This window comes from Eumetopias jubatus, unplaced genomic scaffold (genome assembly GCF_037043125.1).
Source record: "Eumetopias jubatus isolate StellerSeaLion01/CBP00866 unplaced genomic scaffold, mEumJub1_p1.0 scaffold_4, whole genome shotgun sequence".
In the NCBI taxonomy this organism is placed as follows: Eukaryota; Metazoa; Chordata; class Mammalia; order Carnivora; family Otariidae; genus Eumetopias; species Eumetopias jubatus.
Genome location: NW_028274810.1, coordinates 73,025,046 through 73,042,863, shown reverse-complemented (window position 1 = coordinate 73,042,863; position 17,818 = coordinate 73,025,046). Strand labels below are relative to the sequence as shown.

Genomic DNA, 17,818 nt, shown 5'->3' with positions numbered 1-17,818 from the left:
CCGGTGCAAAAGACGCTGGGAGTAGAATCAACGAGACTCGGTCTTGGCCAGACATTGGCATGATGTGGGGGGCCCAGAAGAAGATGGGACAGATTGTGCTGACTTTAGGGTGGCCAAAGGCCTTGTGCCTCACTCCTACTCTCCCCACCAAGTGAGGTAGCTCAGGGCCAGAGGGGTGGGCAGGCCTTCCTTGTGCTAGGCAGAGGGAGCCCTCCCTGTTCTCAGCAGGGACAGTGTACAGAAACCATATGAGGGCCATTCCTGGGGCAGTGGAGTGCAAAGGCAAGGCCCTGGAGGGTACTGTGCCACCCCCCCCCTCCGAACCAAGGTCCATCCTAGGGGCCTGACTCTCTCCTCTTCCTGGTCCCCAGTGCCCAGTGGGCCACCACGGAAGGTAGAGGTGGAGCCACTGAATTCCACGGCTGTGCATGTCTCTTGGAAGCTGCCCGTCCCCAGCAAGCAACATGGCCAGATCCGCGGCTACCAGGTCACCTATGTGCGGCTAGAGAATGGCGAGCCCCGCGGCCCACCCATCATCCAGGACGTCATGCTGGCAGAGGCCCAGGTGCGCCCCTGAGAGGTAGTGGGGTGGGAAGGTGGACAAGACCAGCACGCTTCTCTACCTCTCTGGAGCCCATGTTTGCCTCTGTCCCCTGCCTGCCCTCAGAGGACTCAGACACCGAGATGTCCTGCTGTGTGTCAGGTTTGGGAGGTGCTCAAACCAGGGGATTAGGGCTAGGTTCCAGGAACACTCCCTCTGCCATCTTGGGTCTGCCTGGCAGTCACCTCTGTGGCTCACGTACCAGCACTAGCAGTGAGGAGCAGAGACCCCGGTTTCCATTGTCACCCCCTGCGCAGGCTTCAGCCCCACCCCCACGCCCTGCTTTGTGTTTTGCAGGAAGTGCATCCACTGTCAGTTAGGCTGGGATTTAAGATTTGCCTTCCTCCTCAGCGGTGCTGGGCTGGGTGGCCTTTCCTCTCCCAGCCCGGGTGGGGACAGCACTCCTGCTGTCATCTGCCCCCGCTCAGGGGAGTTTTGTGACTGGCTGGGCTGGAGTGTTGCTCTGGGCCTGGCCCCCAGGAGGACGGTTCAGCCCCTGGTGTTTACACTCAAGGTGTGGGCCTGGCAGCCAGCCTCATGTCTTTCTCTGTGCACTTGGGGTAAGGTCCCCGGGGTATCCTGAGCACTGGCTTGCTATTCTGGAAAGAATCTGGGATAGTGGGAGGTTATGTGAATGGCCCAGAATTTCCCAGTAAGTAAGTCGGTGGCTGAGCTTGGACAGGAAACCCAGTCCCTGGACTCCTGGAAAGAGCTGTAATTGCTATGGCGAGCTTCCTCCCCAAATATTCTGCCAAAAAGTCCTAACACCTGGTGTGGTCTGCTTCCAAGGTCTCCCCAGCCAGAATCGGGCCCCTGGGAGGGGATCCACAGTTGGCCTCACTGAGCCAGCCCTGGGGGAAGGAGCCCAGATTCCCTTCAGAGCCCACATGCCCACCCTGTCCAGCTTTTCCCCCTCCCTGGGCAGGGCCCAGAGGTGCAGGGACAGACCCTGTATTCTTCAGGGTGGGCTCACCCACACGGACAGATGGGGTCTTCATGCCTCAGGCTGGGCTTAGCACTCAGGCAAAATTCCTGTCTGGCCCGAGGGGGCTGTCTTCCTCCTCTCAGCCTGGCCTGCGCTGAGAGAGAACCCGGGTGGAGGAGGCGGACATGTGCATTCCTGGGGCAGGTTGAGGACTCCTCCTGGAGCCTCCACAGACACACCCACCCAGAAACATCCCGGGAATGGGCTCCCTCCAGCCCCTCCCATCCTCGGGGGCCCAAGGCACAGCTGCAGCCAGTGGGGTTCAGAGCCACTCTTTCAGGTGCCCCCTTCTGGTTCCAAGTGGTTGGAAGGGAGCTGGGCCACAGGAGGAGGGACGCTGTCCCTGTGGCCTCAGACATGCTGTGACGGGGTGGACATGAGCCCGGGGCTCCAGGAAAGCCAACTGAAGGTGGAGGGCCTGGTCCCCAGCCTGGCCACAGGGCCCAGCTGTCCCCTGGCCACCCCGTCCAGGACACCACAGCCTGTCCCTCTTCACCCAGCAGCCCCAGTCACTTAGCCCGGGGCCCCCATCTGTTCTAGAAGAAGCACGGGGGTCACGCCCCCCTCAAGTGTGCAGCCATGCCTGTCACCTTTTATGTATGTGTCCATCTCGGGTTTATCTGTTTCTCACAGTACGTTTTTCCTCCCTCTCTCTGTGTCTCCTCCCACTGACTGTGCCTGCCTCAGTCTCTTCGCCCTTCTCTTTTCCACTGCTCCCTTCCATCCTCTCTCCCTCCATTTTGCTTCATCCGCTTTGTCTTTCCTTCTTCTCCCTCACTTTGCCTCCGACACGGGATAGGTGCTCTGTGAGGACTTCATGCCCAGGCCTGGCGTGGACAGCGAGAGTCTCCCCCCCCCAACAAGGAACCTAGAGCAGAGGTGGGCCCAGCCACACCCTTGAAGGTGGTCATGGCCAGTCGGGACCCATTGATGGCCTCTTGCCATATTCTGTCCCACGCTCCTTGCAAGACCTTTCCAACAGAGCTTCCCAGAGCAGGAGGAACTGGGGTCAGGGGACAGAGGCCAGACCAGCACTTCAAGGGTGGTTGGGCCAGAGGACCCATGGTCCCTCTGCAATGCTGGACACTGGCCAACTTCAGCCCTCCGGTGCCACAGGACCTCGGAAGGGACACCTCCCCCCGTTGTCCAACTAGTGCAGCTATACACACTGTGGCCTAAAGAAGAGTGTGCCAAGAAATACCAACATTGCCAGCCCTGAGATATGCCTTCCCACCGCAGTGAGATCTCAGGCACCCCCAGGAAGGAATAGCATCTGAGTGCTTCCCCTGTGCCTGTGGGCAAGGGCCCGGGCTCCACTCTTGGCATTCACACTCTCAATATCTTGCTGGCCTGCGCCCCCGCCCCCGCCGGCCCCGTTGCAGCTCTCTTCTGGGCTACGCTCCTGCCCGGGCCACCTGCGTAATCTGTTTCCCAACTGGGAGACTTGGGAGAGTGGAAGGAGACACTGAATAATCATACTACGACAACAGGCACGGCCAGGACTGGCCCAGGCCAGACTCTACCAGAGTGGGGTGTCTTCCCCCATGTCTGGCGGCCTCTCCCTCAAAGCACCTGTAGGTGGCGCTCTCGGGTCCCTGTGTGTCCTGGAGCCGTTCCCCCACTTCCCCATCAGGCTGTGTGCCCTCCCAGTCTCACTCCCCTCCTCAGCCCTGGCAAGCAGCATGGGCTGGGATCTGCAGATGGGGAGTGGTCCTGGGGTGCTACCTCCACGGGCAGGCCCTGTAGAGGCCCGTACCCTCCCTGTGCCCTGCCCGGGCCAGACCCACTGCAGACAGAGTCCTTCACATCCTGTCTCCCTTTCTTTCCCTCCCGCGGTCAGTGGCGGCCAGAGGAGTCCGAGGACTATGTAAGTAACAGGTGTGCGAGCGCGGGCGAGACCTGGGTCAGGCTGGGCTCGCGGGACGCTCCCCTCCCCCACCTTCCCCCCAGCCTGAGCCGCTGAGGTCCGCGGGGCACCAGCCACATCCGGAGAAAATTGGCGTTTAGGCTCAGGCGGCGAGCTGAGCAGCGATTGGCATTTCCTCTAATCCTTAACTTCTCGCCTGTCGAGCAGCCATTTCAGGCCAGTGTTCGTGATCGACCAGGGCCTGGCCCTTGCTCTGGCCAGACGGGGATGCAGTTAAATCCGATCCTGATCATTAGGCCTTATTGATCGCTGGAGTGAAAAATCACCTGCTCCTGGGCCCAGGCTGGGAGGGAAATCTGGGGAGCCGGTTCCGGCATTGGTGCATTCTGGGGCCCCAGCCCTGGGACACCCTCCAGCTGGGGCAGGAGGGTGTCTGCGAGGGGTCAGTGGTGGCTGCAGTGGCCCCACCTGAGACTCGGAGCTGGAGGGACACCAGGGTTGGTGGTGACAGCTCTGTTCCCACCGCACAGTGGTCCCCCCCTTCTTCCCACTCCCCCCCCCCCCCCCCCGTGTGGCGTGGCTTGGCCTCCTGTGGTGTTCCTCCGCATGTCTGGAAGTGATGCCTCGGCTGGAGATGGGCATAGGCGGGGCCAGCCGAGGCTGGGACACCCTGCCCTGGCTGACTCCTTAGGCCTCACCCGGGACAGCAGGGAAGTAATGCTCCCCACGGTGGGGGTTTTCTGTCCTCATCTTTCTTCCCTGTCTCACGAGGTACTGCGAGGCATATGGTGTTCACAGAGCCCATTCCTACATGAGGTTAGACGGGGCCCTGACCTGGTCCTGCAGGGTAGCACCTTGACCCACTCCACCTTGCCTGTGGGTGTGGGTGTGGATGGCTGTATGCACGTGCGCGTGCGTGCACTGCAGTGGCCCTCTGCCTACTTACACAGGAGGAGCAGCTGTAGGCTGCGTGCATGTGTGTGCCCAGAGCCGTGCAAGGGGCTCGCCCTGTGTGTCTCCTGTGCACAGACTTTGTGAGGTGTCATTCGCGGTGCAGTGGAGTAGAGGAACAGTGTAGACTTTATTCTCACCTGAAAGGAAGAGGGAGCTGTCTGCTCCCAGCGTGCAGCTCCTGGGACGGGCGGGGTCCTCCTGGGCACACATCCCACACACCTGCCCTGCGTCCGGCAGCGTCCAGCCTTGCACGGCCCCACCGCCCCCAGGACCTCTGGCCCCGTGTGCCCCAGAGACTCCCTGCCAGCTGAGGTCCTGAGGTGGCTGGCACGGTCTGGCCTCCTTGCTCCTCGGTGATGGGAACGAGCCCTTCCTCCTCCTCAGGAAACCACCATCAGCGGCCTGACCCCAGAGACCACCTACTCCATTACCGTCGCCGCCTACACCACCAAGGGGGATGGTGCCCGCAGCAAGCCCAAAATTGTCACGACGACGGGGGCAGGTGAGTGAGGGGTCAGGGGTGGAGCCGGGGGGCGGGGAGGGGCGGGCAGCCGGGTGGGCAGCACCAGAGCCCGGCGCGTGGTTGTTCAGTCCCAGGCCGGCCTACCATGATGGTCAGCACCACGGCCATGAACACCGCGCTGCTGCAGTGGCAACCCCCCAAGGAGCTCCCCGGGGAACTGCTGGGCTACCGGCTGCAGTATCGCCGTGCCGACGAGGCAGAGCCCAACGTCATGGATTTTGGCAAGGACAAACAGCACTTTACTGTCATCGGCCTACACAAGGGAGCCACCTACGTTTTCCAGCTGGCCGCCAAGAACCGGGCTGGCCTAGGAGAGGAGTTCGAGAAGGAGATCACGACTCCCGAGGACATACCCAGTGGCTTCCCCCAAAACCTGCGTGTGATAGGGCTGACCACCTCCACCACGGAGCTGACCTGGGACCCCCCGATGCTGGCGGAGAGGAATGGGCGCATCACCAACTACTCCGTGGTGTACCGTGACATCAACAGCCAGCAGGAGCTGCAGAACCTCACTGCCGACACCCGCCTCACGCTCTCTGGCCTCAAGCCGGACACCACTTACGACATCAAGGTCCGAGCACGGACCAGCAAAGGCGCCGGCCCACTCAGCCCCAGCATCCAGTCCCGGACCATGCCCATGGATCAAGGTGTGTGCTGCGGGCATGTGGCCGCGCCTGGGGACCTCTGCTCTCCTTGACCCACTGACCTCTGGCGACTGTGATCCACCAGCCTCTGCTGTGTGACCCTCCAGTCTCTCATGACCGTGACCACTAACCTCTAGCCAACAGGCGCCACGTTCTCAGTGTGCGACCCTTAACCTCTGCTCTCCTTAATCTACTGATCTCTGCTGTGCGACTCCAATCTCTCGTGACCTTGACCCACTGATCTCTTTTGCATCACCATTCTTGGGTGTGGGACACTACTCTCTCAAGGCCCTGACCCACTGACTTCTAGTGAACATGCTCCACTGTGCTCTGGTGTGGGGTCACAGGCTGCTTGTGACCAAATCCCACCGACATCCGGTCACTGACCAGCACCTCTGGAGATCCCGACCATGGGTCCTGTGGCATCTGCCCGGCTCGGTACTCACTGTGAAGAGGAGTTTGGGCTGGGAGCTGAGCTGTGTGATTGATTGGAAGCTGGCTGGGAGTGGGGTACCTGGCCTCTGCAGCCATTCCTGACCCCCAGCCCTGACTGGCACCTCCTCCCGGCAGGGAACCGTTCGCCCCAGCCCAGTTTCACGGCCAAAGCTGACTGCCCCCTCCCCCTCATTGTGTTCCACAGTGTTTGCCAAGAACTTCCGCGTGGCAGCTGCGATGAAGACGTCTGTGCTGCTCAGCTGGGAGGTCCCCGACTCCTACAAGTCGGCTGTACCCTTCAAGGTGGGTGAGGGCCCTATCGGGGGCTGTCCCTCCGGTCCCACGTGCGGGCGTTGGTGCCGCAGCCTCCCGGCTGGGCACACACACCTGCCCTGCCCCGTGGGCCCATGATGGGGAGGCTCACCTCCGTGCACTGCCTGTCCCTCCCCCCGCCAGATTCTGTACAACGGGCAGAGTGTGGAGGTAGACGGGCACTCCATGCGGAAACTGATTGCAGACCTGCAGCCAAACACAGAGTACTCGTTCGTGCTCATGAGCCGTGGCAGCAGCGCCGGGGGCCTGCAGCACCTCGTGTCCATCCGCACGGCCCCGGACCTCCTGCCACACAAGCCGCTGCCCGCCTCCGCCTACGTAGAGGACGGTCGCTTCACTCTCTCCATGCCCCATGTGCAGGACGCCTCCCTCATCAGGTGTGCAGATGAGGCCGCGCGGGGGAGGGGCAGGGCCGGGGCCGCGAGCGTGGGCGACGACAGCCCTGATTCCCACTCTGCCCGCCCAGGTGGTTCTACATCGTGGTGGTGCCCGTGGACCGTGTGGGCGGGAGCATGCTGGCCCCGAGATGGAGCACCCCCGAGGAGCTAGAGCTGGATGAGGTGCCCGCGGATGGGACGGGGCACCACTCGTGATAGCCCCCATTGCACTGGTTGGCTGCAGCCCCAGGGACACCCCCAAATTGGAATCTCTCTCTGGCTGCTCTGGCTGACAGCCTGGGCCTCTCTGGGACTCTGAAGCGGCCCCCTGGGAGTTCTCAGAAAACTCCTGGCAGGCTTACAGAGACTCCCTGGAGGGTTTTGCCGGGAATCCCCCAGGACAGGAGGAAGCAGAGACCACTCTGCGGGTCTAGAGGCTTCTGAGCCCTAGAGACTTGGGGCAATCCCACGGGGCTGGAGTAGAACCCCCAGCATATTGGGAATTCCCTGTCCTGCTCTCACAGATGTGTGGAGCCAGCCCTCTCTGGTTGGGGTGGGGGGCAGGTGGCCCAGAGGCCCTCTTCTAACTGGGCCGGGGGGTGCTGGTGTGTGGCGTTATTCCGCAAGGACAGTGGGCCGGGCCAGGCTCGGGCCCCTTACACAGAGGGTGAGCCTTGGTCTCAGTCCAGGGAGAAGGCATCTGAGGCCACAGGCCCGGCAGTCCGTGGTCTGAGGTCAGGCGTGACTCCTGTGCTCTGCTCTGTCAGCTTCTGGAGGCCATCGAGCAGGGCGGTGGGGAGCGGCGGCGGCGGCGGCAGGCAGAGCGGCTGAAGCCCTACGTGGCTGCTCAGGTGGACGTGCTCCCCGAGACCTTCACCCTGGGGGACAAGAAGAGCTACCGGGGCTTCTACAACCGGCCCCTGTCTCCGGACTTGAGCTATCAGTGCTTTGTGCTCGCCTCCCTGAAGGAACCCATGGACCAGGTCTGCCTTAGCTGCCTGGGCTCTCAGCACCCCGAGAGTGGGCCAGTCTTAAACACTATGAGATCCCAGACCTAGGGCTGCCCCAGGGGTCCCAGACCTGCACTAGGTTATCTCGAAAGACATCAGCTCCTAGGACCCAGGAGGTCAGACCTGATCTAGCTCTAGAGACTTAGCTGGCCAGGCTCAGGTCAGCCACTTAGGAGCCAGCCCAGCGAGCCCAGCGTAGCCCAGCCCCAGAGCCCTTCCTCCAGGTTTGGTGGGCAGAGGGTGGGGGATGTCACACTGAGCTCATCACCTGTGCTGTTCCTCCACTGGGCCACAGAAGCGCTATGCCTCCAGCCCCTACTCCGATGAGATCGTGGTCCAGGTGACGCCAGCCCAGCAACAGGAGGAGCCTGAGATGCTGTGGGTGACAGGCCCCGTCCTGGCGGTCATTCTCATCATCCTCATTGTCATCGCCATCCTCCTGTTTAAGAGGTGAGTGCTGCGCTCAGGGCTCCGGGGGACAGCCACCCGCCCCTGGGCTCGGAGGTCCTTCCTGGCATGGGTCATGCAGGTACAGGGCAGCCACAGCGGCCCACACCCCAGCTCCTGGGCTCAGTGGGAAGCGTGGAACAGCAGAAGCAGTGTGTGTGCACACGCGTGTGTGTTAACCTAGGTGTGACGAGCAGCCAAAGCTTCACAGAGGGCTGGTTCACTTGCATCCCTGGGCACGTCTGTCCATCTGTGTCTCTGTTTCGGTGGATGTGAGCACATCTGTCTTCAAGCATCAGGACACTGCCCTCCCTGGTCTCCTACCCTCAGCACTCGCCCTGCCACCATCCCGAGGTGACTCCCCAGCCTGGCTCTCCCACTTAGGCCTCGAGAGGTCCGGACCCAGCGGCAGGCCCACACGCCCACGGACATTCATTGGCACACGTTGATTGAGCTCCTGGGGTAACCACAGCAGCCACAGCTGTCCCAGACTCAGTGTGTCTCGAACCTTCCCCTTAACCTTCTTGCCCTGCAGTCTCTATCACAAGGGTCCGATCCCTCCACCTAGTTAGCAGCCAGAAACCTGGGTGCCAGCCTCACCCCCCTCTCCCCTGTCACTCCGCCTGGTCCCCTCGAGTTCTATCCTGAGGATAGCTACATTTGCTTCTCCTCTCTCCGGAGGCTCCCCGCAAGGCAGCGCATGTGTGGGCATAGCTGGGCACCTGGCACACAGTGCTCCTTGGTTCTCTCTCTCGGGTGGTAGTAGCCCCCTACTCTTGGAGCCGCCCCCTCGCTCCATCCACCCGCCAGCCTGAAAGGTACTCCCCAGAGATTTGTCATCCTCAATTTAAAACTTTCTAGTGGCTCCCAAAATAAAACACAACCTCTATCACCTGACGATCACACGCCTGGCTAGTCCGGCCCCTCCTGCCATTCCCGACATAGTCACTGAACTACTGCAGTCCCCCAGGCGGCCGGGGCTTCCGGCGGCCTCCACACTGCACCTCTCCCGCTCAGGCCCACCCAGCTGCTGCCGTTGCATCCTTCAAGACTCCCTTCCAGGGGCACCTGGCTGGCTCAGTCAGCAGAGTATGCAGCTCTTGATCTTGGGGTTGTGAGTTCAAGCCCCTAGAACTTAATTTAAAAAAAGAAAAAAAGACTCCCTTCCCCAGACTCTGGTACCTACGAGACTCTCCTTTGTCCCCACGTCTTCCCCACATTGTCCCCCATCTGCCCCAGTGGGCACATCACGAGGCCTGTGTTTAGAGCACCCACCACGCTGTCGAGCCCATAGGGTATGTTCGTGAATACTTGCAGTGAACCCAGGTTGGTCTGTATGTCTGAACTCGTCTCCACATAGCAGTTCCTTGCTCCGTGCTCCATTGCTCCGCTGGCCCTGACCTAAACCGAGGGCCTCCTTCTTGAAGAGTTCATTCCTTCTTCCCAGGGTGAATAAGGCACAGGCTTTCCCGGTCCAGGGCGTGGAGACTAGGGGGTGGGCCAAGGAGTGTCCCACACACGCACTCATCCTCCTTCCCACCCCATCTGGGTCCTGAGGTCTGTCAGGAGAGCCAACCCTTGCCCGTGAGTGCCACGTAACTGCCATAAATAGGTCCCTCAGTATCCCCCTTGTAAGAGGGCCTGAATGCTTGGCAGAAACAATGACCATTCCTTTCTTCTGTCCTTGCCTATCTTTCGGGACCTAGTAAACAAGAAAGGTAGGAGTCATTCCTTCTCTCTTCACACGCCTCCCCCTTCACATCTTATCCCTGTGCACATTTCGGGCCCAGCAGGGAGGGGCGGGGCTTTGACCAGAAGCCTCCTGGCCTGTGCTTGTCTGGTCAGCTCAGCAGGCTCCAGGGTGGGCTCTGTGACTCTCTCGACTCATACCCTGCACAGGGGACACCCCTTCCCCAGGGCGCAAGCATAGTGCAGACTTCAGTGCCCTCCCTGAGTGCAGAGACTAACTCCAAGCTCCCCAGAGCCTTCTACCAGGTTCCAGTTCTCTAGGATGACCTAAGCGCTGCAGGAGACATGTGCAAAGAGCACTGGCTGCAAGGCAGGGGGAGGTGTGTATTTTTACACACTCGTGCACACGTACACAAACACCCGTGTCCAAAAAGCAGGAGCAGCTCCTGGATGCTCTTCTGCAGCTAGACCCCATAGTCTGTCTCTGACCCTGTCCTTCTAGACAGGGGAGCTGAGGCCAGTGAGGGAGGACTCTGCCCAGCTAGGGTGACGCCTTCGCCGGCCCTCCCCTGCCGCTCTGGACGTTGACCCTGATACCGAGAGACAGACAGCTGGGGCCTGGCTCTCTGTGATGTTTGCGTAGCTTGTGTGTCGTTTGCATGTTTATTCCTGGTGGCTTCTGCTGCCCCAGCTGTGGCGGCCTTGGGGACAGCAGCCACTGCCCAGCAGTGACCTGCCCTCTATTGGAAGGCACCACCAGCCTTTGCAACCCCTTCCCCCTCGCTGCACTGGCCTTCCGTCCGTCCCCCAGTCCTGCTGTGACCCCACCCATCCCACCCTGTGTTCTCCGTGTTAAACCGCTCTGCCACTGACCCCCCCCCCCCCCCCCCCCGTGCCCAGAGGCCCCAGGATGGGGTGGGGCAGCGGGAGGGACGGAGCCGTACACACAGGGTCTCTGCCACGGCCAGCCACGCCCCCCGTCTGTCCTCGGCCTGGCCCTCAGGTTCTCACCAGCTGCCCTTCTGCTCCTCCAGGAAGAGGACGCACTCCCCATCGTCCAAGGACGAGCAGTCAGTCGGGCTGAAGGACTCCTTGCTGGCCCATTCCTCTGACCCCGTGGAGATGCGGAGGCTCAACTACCAGACACCAGGTAGGGTGGCTCCCCAGCACACCTGTCCCCAGCCCAGGCCTGCAGGTCCCGGGGTTTCTACCAAGAGCCCCTGACCTCGTGCCCCCATTTCCTACTGCTGTTTCTTCTTGCTGCCCGCTCCCTGTGCCCTGTGACAGAAGCTCCAGTATGCAACAGCTGCACGGGAGCCCAGGAGCCCCAGAGCCTCTCGGGGGAGGCCCAGCTGCTTAGGCCCTGCCTCATCTTGGGTCAAGGCCTCCGAATATGAGCTAAGGACCCTCCCAGAGCCCACATCCCAGCCACAGGGTGGCCAGCGTCTGCATTTTGTCCCCTCCGCACAAAAGAGGGGTCTGTTGGTGGGAAATGCCCCATCAGACACTTGTGGTGGGATAGGGTGCCCAGACTTAACTGTGTGAGCACAGGGACCCCACACAGGGCACTCTACCTGCCCTTCCTTCTCCAGCCACTCTCCCATGGCTCTCTGGCTGTCCCTTCTTCCTAAAGCGTCACTCCCCCGCCCTCCGCCCCGTGCCCCAGGAGACACAGCTCAGACCCCTCCCCGAGGTGAAGTCTTCCAGCCTACCTCAGCCCCCACATAGGCCTGGGGGTCTCCCCTGGCTTCCAGAACCTCTCTGCTCCTTCCACAATGACACCTCTCACCCTGGGCTAGAATGGCCTCAATGACAATCCAAGTTCTGTGGAGCCAAGAACTGTGTCTTGTTCATCGCCATCCCTTGTACTGGGCACACAGTGGGCTCTAAGGGGATGCCTGTGAAATGGACAATTGAGTTGAGTGAGTGAATTAACACACAAACAGGGCTTATGTATATGTGAGCTAGATATTAAATGACTGCAAAACTTAACGGCTTAAAACAGCATTAGGAATGTGTCACCCCTTATGGTTTTTGTGGATTAAAAGTTCAGACCGGAGTATAACAGGAATAGCTTGTCTCTATTTCAGAATGTCTGGGCCCTCACCTGGAAGCCTGAGAGCTAAAACCATTTATTTATTTATTTATTTATTTATTTATTTATTTATTTATTTAAATCTTATTTATTCATTTGAGATAGAGAGATACAAAGAGAGAGAGCATGAGCAGGGGGAGAGGGAGAAGCAGGCTCCCCGCTGAGCCGGGAGCCCGACGCGGGGCTCGATCCCAGGACCCTGAGATCATGACCTGAGCTGAAGGCAGACGCTTAACCAGCTGAGCCACCCAGGCGCCCCTGAGAGCTAGAAGCATTTAAAGCAGAGATCAGCAAACTTTGGCTCGTGGCCAAATATGGCCCGCCACCTGTTCTTGCAAATAAAGTTTTACTAGAACACAGCTATGTCCATTCATTTATATGTTATTTGTGGCTACTTCCACACTACAAAGGCCAAGTTAAGTAGCATCTACCATATGTCCACAAAGCCAAGAACATTCGCTATCTGGTCTTTATGGAAAAGTTTTCTGTCTCCTGAATTCTGAAGACTCATTCATTTATATGTTTGGTATTGATGCTAGAGTCAGCTATGAGCCCACCTGGGGTTGTCAGCTTGTGACAGCCACATGAGGCCTCTTCACGTGGCCTGGGCTCCCTCACAGCACAGTGACTGGGTTCCAAAGGCATGCATCCTGAGAGTAAGTGCGCTGGACGACCTAGCAGGCTGTTGCAACCCAGCATGATCATATCTGTGAGGAATCAGTTGTCTAGGCTGCTGGCGGCCTAGAAGGCCGAGAAGCCTCCTCCTATGAGAGGGGATGCCAAGCCATGTGGACATGAGTCAGGCAAACGGGGAGATGGGAGAGGGCTCCCTCCAGTGGAAACAGCACTGCGGAGGCAGCCCACGGGCGCTGAGTATCCTGCAGCATTGGAGTTGGGGTACCGAGAGCCCACAGATAAGAGCGGAGGGTAGGCAGAGGTCCACCACAGAGGAACCTGAGTGCCAGGCTAAGGGGTTTGGACTTCATCATGAGGATACCAGGGAAGCAGTAAAAGTTTTCAGCAGGGCGGGGTGCTTGGGTGGCTCAGTCAGTTGAGTACCTGCCTTTGGCTCAGGTCATGATCCCGGGGATCCCTTGGATCAAGCCCCACATGGGGCTTCCTGCTCAGCAGGGGGGGGTCTGCTTCGCCCTCTCCCGCTGCTGCTCCCCCTGCTCCTTCTCTCACTCTCTCAAATAAATAAAATCTCTTAGAAAGTTTTCAGCAGGGGAGCGGCAGGGTCAGAATTGTGATTTGGAGATCTCGCTCTGGCTGCTTTGTGGAAGTCAGGTTGAAAGGGAGAAATTGGGAGACTAGAAAGCCAGGGAGTGAGTGAAAGGTGCCGAGGACTTGGATGAGGAGTGTGGCCGTGGGAGTGGAGGGCAGTCTCTGGCGGTGTGAGGAGGCAGCAGGGCTCGGGCTTATGGCTGAGCAGTGGTCAGAGGGGTTCCAGGCAGCACCCGGGTCTGTACCTCCGCACTGCTACCCGCCTGAAACTGCAGACGTGGGAGATGAGCAGCATGTGGTAGTCAAAGCCGGAGTACAGAAGGGCGGGCAGCCAAGAAGGAGGTGAAATGTTGAGGTGGCTGAATGAAGAGTAACCAGGGAGATCAAAAGGAACGGCCAGAGAGGAAGAGTACGGGAAGAGTGGGGTGTCCCTGAAGCCAAGGCCGGGCGGGGCTGGCTGTGCACCCAGGGGATCGTTGGCTTTGGCTGTGGCGACCGTGGAGAGAGCATGGTGGCCAAGTCCCGGGGGCAGAAGCGTCTCGGCGGGGTTGAGGGGCAGTGAGTGGGGAGTGAGCAGGTGGAGAAAGCCCTTTCGGAGGCCAGGGTGGGCAGGACCACAGCAGGAGGGGAAGGGTGCGGGCTCGAAAAAGGATTTTTCTTCTTACCAATATGGAAGTTGTTTACAGATGGTGGTCCTTCAAGTGAGCATTTGAGATGCAGGGGTAGTGATGCTCGCCTGTGGGGCAGGAACCCAGAAGCCAGCTCTAGACCCCGGCCTGGGTGTGGGGCTGTGATGTAGCCCAGAGGAGCAGTGTGGGGATGCCTTCCTGAGCTCCAGGCCCAATGAGGACGGGAGTTGGGGGGAGCTGGTGTAAGGGAACGTGCTGCTGGAGCTCTGGACTGGTGGCCCCGGTTTTCTCTGTGAGGAGAAAGTGGTTAGAGCATCCGGGAAGGTGTGGCCTGGGTGTGGGTGCTAAACAGGCAGGCCTGGGAGGATTGCTGAGCCTCTAAGGGCCCAGGGTTGGCTGCAGGGGCTGGAGGGAAATCACAGGGGTCTGAGAGGAAAGGAGTGATGAAGAAGGTGTGCACAGATGGGGTGAAGGTCAAGTGCAGAGGGATGGGGTTGTCCAGAAGCGGCCAGCCATGAGTCACCAGAGATGCAGAGCTCAAGGAATAGAGGTTGCCAGTGGGGAGAGGCATCCCCATGGACACGGCGGTCCCCGGACTGTTGAGAGAACCAGGGACCAGGAGGGACATAGGGAGGGATCAGGGGCATGGCGAGTTTTCTTCTTATTTTTTTTAGTTTGGCAAGCTTTTTTTTTTTTTCTCCTATAATTTAATCTTTATTCTGAAAATTCTTCAAACCCACAGAAACTACAGTCGTCATTTGCGTAACCTTGTGCAGACTGACCCTGTCATTTCTGACCATACGTGCCTCATCTCTCTATGTGAAGGCACACTCCCCTTTCGCCTAATCATCTGAAAATAGCCAAGGTCAAATTTTGATACCAGAGGGGATGAGGGTCGGTTCGGATCTAGAATTTGGTCTTAAAAAGAGGCCCCCCCAAGGATGCCCAGGGGGTTGGGAGCGCTCCGCTCCGGGTGGGAGATGGGCCTGCATTCCTCAGGAGGGGGCATCTGGGGGACCTCTGGTGGGGCCACTGCTCCCGCCCCGGCCCTCCACGTGTCCCCTGAACCGGAGAAGGTTGATGGGCTTTCTTCTCTTGCCCCGCTATTTTTTTGTGTTTTCTTTCTCTGCAGGTTCCAGTGTCCCCAGTTGCCCGAATATCTCAAGTTAGTTTTCTGAGTTCGGGGGCTACTCTGGCTTCTGTGTCTGTTTCCTCCAACTTTTTCTCACCCCATCGCCTCCCTCCTTTCTCGACCCTTCTTTCCCTTCTCTCCCCACAACTTCCTTCAGTCCTCTTTTCCCTCCCGCTGGCCCCAGCCCTGTCTCTCTACCCCTGTTGCCTCCAGTCCCCGCCCGACACCCTGCCGGGTGCCTCTCCTGTCTCCTCTCTCCCCATCTCCCTCCTTATTTCTGCTTTTCTCTCTGGGTTCTTCCGTGTCACTCTTCCATGTCCACTCCATCCACGCGCTCGGTGTAGAGACCACGTCACTGAGTCTCCCACAGTGACTGGCGCCAGTGAGGGGCAGGAGGGCTGCCCACAGGCAGGGCCCGTGGGCCGGGTGTGCAGCTACCCCGAACCTGGGCTTCCAGCCCCAGCCCGGGAGGAAGGAAGTCTGGTATCCCTCTTGAGAACCCGCCAGGCGCGGCCCTGGTGCCCCCCACCCCCCAGGCTCACACGCACACACGCGCTCACGCACACACGCTGCCTCCATCCTCTCCTGCCCTCTGGCCGCTGTGTGCCCCACCATCCCTGTCGCTGCATGTGCTGCTGTCCCCATGCCACCAGTGCCGAGTGCTCCATGGTCACACATGTTCACATGTACGCATCACATGCATCGGGGCTGTCTCCACCACCCAGCACTCGCCTCGCCCTGACTCCGCCTGGATGTGCCCCCTCCCCTAGGTATGCGAGACCACCCGCCCATCCCCATCACTGACCTGGCGGACAACATCGAGCGCCTCAAAGCCAACGACGGCCTCAAGTTCTCCCAGGAGTATGAGGTGAGACGTCCTTACCCCCTGCCTTGCGCCTGGCCTGGGCCCCAGCTGTGGGTGGGGGGGCTCCAGGCTGTGGCGAGTGGGGAGCTCCGCCCTCAGGGCAGAGGCCTGGCAGAGGCCCTTTCAAGCACCCCACGTCTGGACACTCAGACACGTGCCCACATGCTAACAGAGGCAGACAAAAGGTCGCTCCTACGCACACTTGGATCAGGAGGAACAGCTCATTTATCAAGAGCTAACCGCAGACGAGACCAGGCTAGGCCATTTGCATGCGTCCCCTCCTTCTGTCCTCCTCGCAGTATGAAATGGTATGGTTATTATCTCATCTTACAGATGAGGAAACTGAGGCTCAGAGAAAGGAAGTGACTTGCCCAAGGTTAAATAGCTGGTGTGTAGTGGAGCAGAAGTCAGACTCAGGCCTGCCTGACAGCCTGTGGCCTGCACATGTATGCCCTCACGTGCAATCTCAGAGCAACATGGGTCACAGAGCGGGGAATCGGGGGCCTCCAGGCTTGCAACTCAGGCTGCACGAACCTTCCTGCTCACGGCCCTCCATGCGCTCTCTTCACTCTGGTCTTGACTCCTACCTGCCCCCTGCTGGGGCCTCCAACGTCCCGGCTCCAGGGGTCTGAGGGCGTGCAGGTGGCCCAGCTGGGGAGGGCTCTGCTAGAGAAGGAGGTGATAAAGGAGAGCCCCCTCTCCTCTAAGGAGCACACCCAGAGGTGGTGTTCTGCCTCAGCTCCTTTCCTGCTGCTGCCCCTGCCCCCAGCCCAGGCCTGGCCCAGGACTCACCCTCAACCCATAATGGATGCACAGGTGACTGGTGGGCTGGTACAGCCCAGCCTGTGAGTCTGCTCCCTCTGGTCAGATGCCCACCGTCAGCTGTGTGTGGTACCCTGGGGTCCCAGGATTCCCCTTCCGAGGGCTGTGGGCCAGGTTTCTGCAGAGGAAATTGAGCTTGGCAGGCAAATTGATGAACATGCCTGCTGTGAGGAAAGCATGTCACCTCTCTCTGTAGAGCACCCACGGGGGCCTGCTTTGCAGTAAGGCCCTGCTGTGGAGGTAACAAACTTGGTGAATTATGCTCCCTGCTTTCACTTCTCTCACTGGCCCGGCGGGCCTTCCATGGTCTCTGCCCACACCCATCCAGTCCCCCATCCCACACCTGCCCTTCCTTCCCACGAGACCCTGCACCTCACTGTCCAGGCTCACAGTGCTCTCCCCCTCTCACCTTCTGCCCACCTCTGTCGTCCAGTGTGAGCTTTCCCTCCTCCAAGAAGCCTTCTCTGCCTACCCGGGCCTGCTGTGAGCTATTCCTCAGCCGGGATCCCATAGCTCTGTCTCCTTTTATGGTCAGTCAGTCGTCACACGGTGGAGCACTTACCCGTGCTCAGTGCTGGGGATGTGGAGACGACAGGCCGCTCAGGCGGTGGGGAGGCCAGCTCAGACAGATAATCGATGCTGAGTACAACAGTTGCGCTCCATTAAACATGACAAAATGTACAGAGAAAGTAGGCCGACAGCACCAAGGCAGGCTGAGGGGTGGGGTGTGCTGCAGGGTCTCACAGAAGCAGAGCCTGCTGTCCTGTGGAGAGTTAACAGGCTGGCGCCAAAACACGGAGGGCATCGTGTGCTCCGCTGAGAGCTTTGGGTTATATCCTTCTATAAAACGGGGATGGCAATAGAGCCTGCTTCCATGGGAGGATGAGGGGAGGAAACGTGCGAAGTGCTTAGAACAGTGCCAAGCACACGGTGGGCTCTCACTGAGACTCCACTTTCGTGATCTGTGGCCGTGAGGAGCCGCGGGAGGCGTTGAAGCAGGAGAATGATGATCAGATCGGCACTTTCTGAGGATTGTTCTGGCTACAGGACAGAGAGGGTCAGAGTGGGGCGAAAGCGAAGAGACAGGGAGATGCCCAAGTCCGAGTTGGGGCGGCCAGGCTGAGAGGGTGGGGAAGCACAAGGACATAGTGACCGAGGGGACGGGAGCATAGCGGGGTTTTTGAGG

The 17,818-nt window shown here is 59.8% G+C and overlaps 1 protein-coding gene across 8 annotated transcripts in view; it reads left to right on the top strand.

The window, feature by feature from the left end:
- PTPRF (protein tyrosine phosphatase receptor type F) overlaps positions 1–17,818 on the top strand; it is a 72,378-nt gene that overhangs the window by 48,029 nt on the left and 6,531 nt on the right. For 2 of the 8 annotated variants that reach the window (XM_088022467.1, XM_088022468.1), the window contains 12 exons: positions 372–565; positions 3,427–3,453; positions 4,792–4,909; positions 4,999–5,577; positions 6,215–6,312; positions 6,466–6,719; positions 6,809–6,902; positions 7,487–7,702; positions 8,025–8,179; positions 10,900–11,015; positions 14,946–14,978; positions 15,716–15,813. In XM_088022467.1, coding sequence (XP_087878593.1) covers positions 372–565; positions 3,427–3,453; positions 4,792–4,909; positions 4,999–5,577; positions 6,215–6,312; positions 6,466–6,719; positions 6,809–6,902; positions 7,487–7,702; positions 8,025–8,179; positions 10,900–11,015; positions 14,946–14,978; positions 15,716–15,813 — 1,982 coding nt within the window. Of the gene's footprint in view, positions 1–371; positions 566–3,426; positions 3,454–4,791; positions 4,910–4,998; positions 5,578–6,214; positions 6,313–6,465; positions 6,720–6,808; positions 6,903–7,486; positions 7,703–8,024; positions 8,180–9,882; positions 9,895–10,899; positions 11,016–14,945; positions 14,979–15,715; positions 15,814–17,818 lie in introns of all 8 variants that reach the window. The other 6 variants (XM_028123454.2, XM_028123455.2, XM_028123458.2 and 3 more) reach the window with 5 other exon arrangements.